This window comes from Oratosquilla oratoria, chromosome 31, assembly GCF_046742065.1.
Source record: "Oratosquilla oratoria isolate Oo_2021 chromosome 31, ASM4674206v1, whole genome shotgun sequence".
NCBI lineage: Eukaryota > Metazoa > Arthropoda > Malacostraca > Stomatopoda > Squillidae > Oratosquilla > Oratosquilla oratoria.
The window spans coordinates 34,612,168-34,617,662 of NC_134807.1; the positions used below are offsets into that span (position 1 = coordinate 34,612,168).

The 5,495-nt window shown below is 46.3% G+C and overlaps 1 protein-coding gene across 1 annotated transcript in view; it reads left to right on the forward strand.

Annotated features, from left to right (window-relative positions):
* Positions 1-1,544: 1,544 nt before the first annotated feature.
* LOC143041588 (uncharacterized) overlaps positions 1,545-5,495 on the forward strand; it is a 9,342-nt gene continuing 5,391 nt past the window's right edge. Inside the window, exon 1 of the mRNA XM_076213597.1 lies at positions 1,545-1,841. Within this exon, the coding sequence (XP_076069712.1) occupies positions 1,839-1,841 (3 nt within the window). The 5' untranslated portion in view covers positions 1,545-1,838. The remainder of the gene's footprint in view (positions 1,842-5,495) is intronic.

A 5,495-nucleotide genomic window follows, 5' to 3' on the forward strand; every position in this document is an offset into this window, starting at 1 on the left:
ATGCATATTTGAAGACACTGAAATATTCACATCCGGCTAACCCTTCTACCTCCATTCTCTCTCTCTATCTCTGTCTATTTATACCCCTTCATTTTTCTATCTACCTTCCTAATTGCCTATCAATCTATTTACCTATTCATCTATCTTTCTCTTTCCCTCTCTCTCTCTTTTACATATGTATGTTTGAATATGTAGTATGTATGTATGTATGTATGTACATATGTATGTGGCACTGCCTAAAGAGGGATGCATGCACCTATCTTTTCAGCTCCGCGAGAGCATTTATGTATGTATGTATGTATGTATGTATGTATGTATGTATGTATGTATGTATGTATGTATGTATGTATGTATGTATGTATGTATGTATGTATGTATGTATGTATGTACGTACGTACGTACGTATGTATGTATGTATGTATGTATGTATGTATGTATGTATGTATGTATGTATGTATGTACGTACGTATGTATGTATGTATGTATGTATGTATGTATGTATGTATGTATGTATGTATATATGTATGTATGTATATATGTATGTCTGTATGTACGTATGCATGTATGTATGTATGTATGTATGTGTGTATGTATGTATGTATGTATGTATGTATGTATGTATGTATGTATGTATGCATGTATGTATGTATGTATGTATTTATGTATGTATGTATGTACGTACGTATATATGTATGTATGTATGCATGTATGCATGTATGTATGTATGTATGTATGTATGTATGTATGTATGTATGTATGTATGTATGTATGCATGTATGTATGTATGTATGTATGTATGTATGTATGTATGTATGTATGTATGTATATATGTATGTATATATGTATGTATGTATGTATGTATGTATGTATGTATGTATGTATGTATGTATGTATGTATGTATGTATGTATGTATGTATGTATGTATGTATTGTTACAAATTGGAGCAGGAGGAAATACTTAATTTTTATTTTTATTTTATTTTATTTTATTTTGATTTCCAGAAACGAAGGAGTGGTTTCGTTTTAAAAATCTATTTACACAACAAAATAACAACGAAAGCACATTTTAACAGAAATATTATCACAATTTAAGCATTTAATTTCAATGCAACTAAAAATCAGAAGACAAGAATATCACGTGAGATATAATAACCCTTAACCGACATTTACTTTACGTGCAATGTGGATTAAACTCGGTGGGAAAAAATCAAGGGCAATTAAAGATTACGCACGGGAACGAAATTTTAGTAAAAGCCTATTTGACACATCAACATTCAAAATCCCAAAAGGTGACCTAGACAGAAAAAAAAAAAAAAAAAAAAAAAAAAAAAATAGGACGTAAAGTGGATACACAAAAGGTGGGGGGAAACAAGGTCACTCACGAGCTCGAATATGAAAAGCCCGATTGACACTCCCACTTCAAAATCCCAAATGGTGACCTACAAATCTAATAAAAACCTCGCACCAGACATCCGGCGAGCCCAGAGGCAAAGGAGAGCCCTTCACATGGGCTTTTTCGGTGGAAAGAATCTGGACACTTGTGCTTATACATCGGGGGTAGCCATCATGTCCCGTGTTGGCTGCCCTTAAGGTCCGAAGTATCTGAAGATCATCAATGAAAGAAACTTTCATCGGCCAGTGTTTAACAGATTCCAAGAAGATTCCAAGAAGAAAACAAAGAACACGGCAACTGCCGATAGACTAAGTAACTGCGCATGCGCATCGCGAGTCGTGGGCAGGGAAGGCCATGATACCTCATTAAGCTTTTTCGGACCGTGTCGTTGACATCTCCTCTAGAAGGCAGCTCTCTTCCTTCTCGTCCGACCCCACTCCTCTTCATGGTAAGTTCCGAAAAAGTTTTTGGCCGTTTCCATTCTCTATCTTTCCCGTGTGAGTTAGAGAAATGTGGCGGCTGTGGTTTTTTGTGCGCGGGGACTTAGAACTTTCGGGGTTGTTCCACTTTTGTACTCCCTACGTTCTTTTTCCTCTCGCTAGATTAACCTCCGTTTTCTTTTTATCGATCCTGTTGTTAGATTTTGCGTTCCGTCGTCTCGACGTACCACATTTTCTAACAATGGGTGGTTTTTGTTGTCCCATGCCGTCCTGGGCCCGTGCGTGGGACCTCCTTGGTGTGATGAGGGTGTGTGCTCACCACACTAGGGTTAGCAGTCTCTTCCCCCCCCCCTCCTCGGAATCGGTTGTTCCCTGGGTACTCCGTTTTCCTTTGAGGTTTGGGGGACCTCTGGACGTTTGTTTCAGAGTAGACTCCTCTCGTTTTTACCGTCGTTTCCTAGCCAGTTACGCCCGGTCTCGAGAGTACGAGTTCGGTTGTTCCCTGGGTACTCCGAACTCGTGGATGCGTGCTTCCACGCACCCCATAGTAGCTCTTGCTACGCTACTTGGTTCGTGATCTTAGCATCACCCTGAACCCACGCGGACCCTGTCCGCTGTCCCCTCTTGGCAAGGGTGGACAACATTGGCCCGACACGTCACACACACTCCCCCGTGCCGGACTACTGCCGTCGCATCCCGTCCCGCGAGGGACGGGTCGCGCCACCCTCCTAGCGTGGGTGACTACCCCGTTCCGGGGCACGGCTCTCACCAACACCAGTCGCCCACTGAGCTATCCTGGTGTTGGTACCACGACGTTTCCTAGCCAGTTACGCCTGGTCTCGAGAGTACATGTTCTGTTGTTCCCTGGGTACTCCGAACTCGTGGATGCGTGCTTCCACGCACCCCGTTCCGGGGCACGGCTCTCACCAACACCAGTCGCCTACTGAGCTTTCCTGGTGTTGGTACCGCGACGTTTCCTAACCAGTTACGCCCGTTCTCGAGAGTACGTGTTCGGTTGTTCCCTGGGTACTCCGAACTCGTGGATGCGTGCTTCCACGCACCCCATAGTAGCTCTTGCTACGCTACTTGGTTCGTGATCTTAGCATCACCCTGAACCCACGCGGACCCTGTCCGCTGTCCCCTCTTGGCAAGGGTGGACAACATTGGCCCGACACGTCACACACTCTCCCCCGTGCGGGATAGCACTGTTTTTGTAGCGGTCTGTCCTTGGCGCTTTGATTGGTATGAGTCTATTTATGTGTCTAGTGGCGTGGCGAGTTGGTGGAGCATCAGGAGGGAGGAGGTGACGGTGTCTAGGGTGGGAAAGCAGGCTTTCCCCAAATTTCCTTAGTGCCTCCCCGTGCAGCTGGGACACCCTAGATAGAGTAAGGGTGGTAAGAGCATGGTCGTAGCTGCTGTACTCCACGCCCAGGATGATCCTGCACGCTCTCTTTTGTACCCTCTCCAGCTTTTGTCTCTGTGTGAGGGTAAGTGAGCTGCTCCAGGCTGGTGAGGCATACATGAGGGTGGGGAGTATGAAAGTTTTGTAGACCTCCTGTAGCTCAGATGTAGGTGTTCCTAGTGATTTTAACCTACTCAGCATATACAGTTTGTAAGACGCTGTCCTGACTATATTGGTGATATGTTGGTTCCAATTTAATTGAGCATCGAGTGTGATGCCCAAGATCTTGTTGGATTGCACTAATTGGAGGGGGTGGGGGCCCAATGAAAGTTGTGGAGGAGGTACTGCTTGGGTGGAGGTACAGAAGTGCATCACTACGGTCTTGTTGGTGTTGATTGTGACGTTGTTGTTTTCCGTCCACATCATGAGCTTGTTCAGGGTGTTTTGTAGTGGTGCGTAATCAGGCCGCCTGGTGTTGATGGGGATGCCTACGGTGCTGTCATCCACGTACTTCCATCTGTGAGGAGTGTCCATGAGGGCGTCGTTGATAAGGATGAGGAAGCACAGGAGACCCATTTTGGTACCCTGGGGGACCCCACAAGTTAAAGGGAGGAGGGGGGAAGTTGACCCTTGGTACCTGACCGCCTGCCGTCGTCCGGTGAGGAAATCTGCCAGCCATGCTATTAGGTGGGGCTGGATCCCCAGTTGGATGGCTTTGGAGAGAACAACATTGTGGTCAACAAGGTCAAAGGCCTTCCTGAAGTCTACAAAGGTAACAGCTAGGGATGTGTTACGCTTGTCTAGGTTGCTGTGAAGGAAGTTGAGTAGGTCAATGAGACAGTGAGTGGTAGAGGAGGATTTCATGTTGCCAAATTGTTGTGCATCTATTGAGTGTTTTGTGTTGCTGTAAACGGAGTTAAAGACCAAATCTTCACATATAAGGCTTGGGATAGGGGTGATGGCGATGGGCCTAAGGTCACTTAGTGATTGTGGGCTGAGGGTTTTGGGGATGGGAGTAACATATGATATTTTCCAGTCGCTGGGGCAGGTGTTTTGGCTTAAAGAGGCATTAATTATGGAGGAGAGTGGGAGGGCAAGTTCAGGGGCAAATTCCTTGTAGATTTTAATAGGAAGGTCAGAGGGGGTTGAGGATCTATTTTGTTTGAGTTTACCCAGCTTAGTAGCTACGTCGGAAACTTGAACTTGAATGGGGGGTGAGGGGGAAGGGAGGTAGGCAGGTAGGCGGGAAGGGTCGAGAGGGGGTAATGTCTGACAGATAGAGGCGAAGTGGGAGTTGATCTCCTGGGCTGCTAGGTCAGGTGACAGGTGCGAGATGCAAGGGAGGTGGGGGTCTTGTTACCCTGCAGGCCACAGAGAGCCCTGATCTTGCTGAACCACTGAGTGTTATTGCGTTGCTGTTTGAGGTGTTGCAATTTGTTTGGGTAGTAAGAGGATTTGGCGGTAATGATCTCTCTGATGACCTTATTCCTCAGGAACCTGAACTGGGCTCGGTCAGTGTAAAATGCCTTGTTGCGTTGTTTGATGAGACGTTTGATATGTGGTGTCATCCAAGGAGCGTCAGAGTGATGGACAGAGAAATCCTTTACAGGGAAGAAGTGGTGAAAGGCCTCAATTGTGGTGGTGGAGTAATTTGTCCACTTGGTCTCCACGTCTTCAACGTTGAGAACCTCTGGCCAGGGATGTTCCACTATCCACCTGCCAAATTCCCTCATGGCGGAATCAGGCATAGGGCGGTGCTGTCTGGTTACTTTAATCCTGTGAATGGCTGCACTAGGGGCTGGGGACCATTGGATGGTGAGGTGTGTGCTCTTACCGATGGGGGGGAGAGGTCTGGGGGTAGAGTACAGCTGCGCCATGTCAGTCATAATTAGGTCAAGGGTTGTTTGGTCGTGGGTGGGAAAGGTCACTACCTGCTTGAGATTTAAATGGTGTAAAATATCACTAGTGTCCAGACGATTAAAGTCCCCGCACACAACTAATTTGGCAGCAGGAAACCTTAAGCGGAGGGAGTCAGCAGTTTCAATGATGTGATCGTTGAGGAGAAGGGCAGTGTTGGCACGAGGAGGGTGGTATATGACGCACATTATAATAGAGGCGGTGTGGCGGGGATGGAAACGGGGGGTGAGTTTGACCCATAAAGCCTCAACTCCCTCTGGTATGTCAACCCTAAGGTGTAAGGGGTTGAGGTCAGCTCGACAATACAATGCCACACCACCGCCTCTGCGGTTTACTCTGAGAT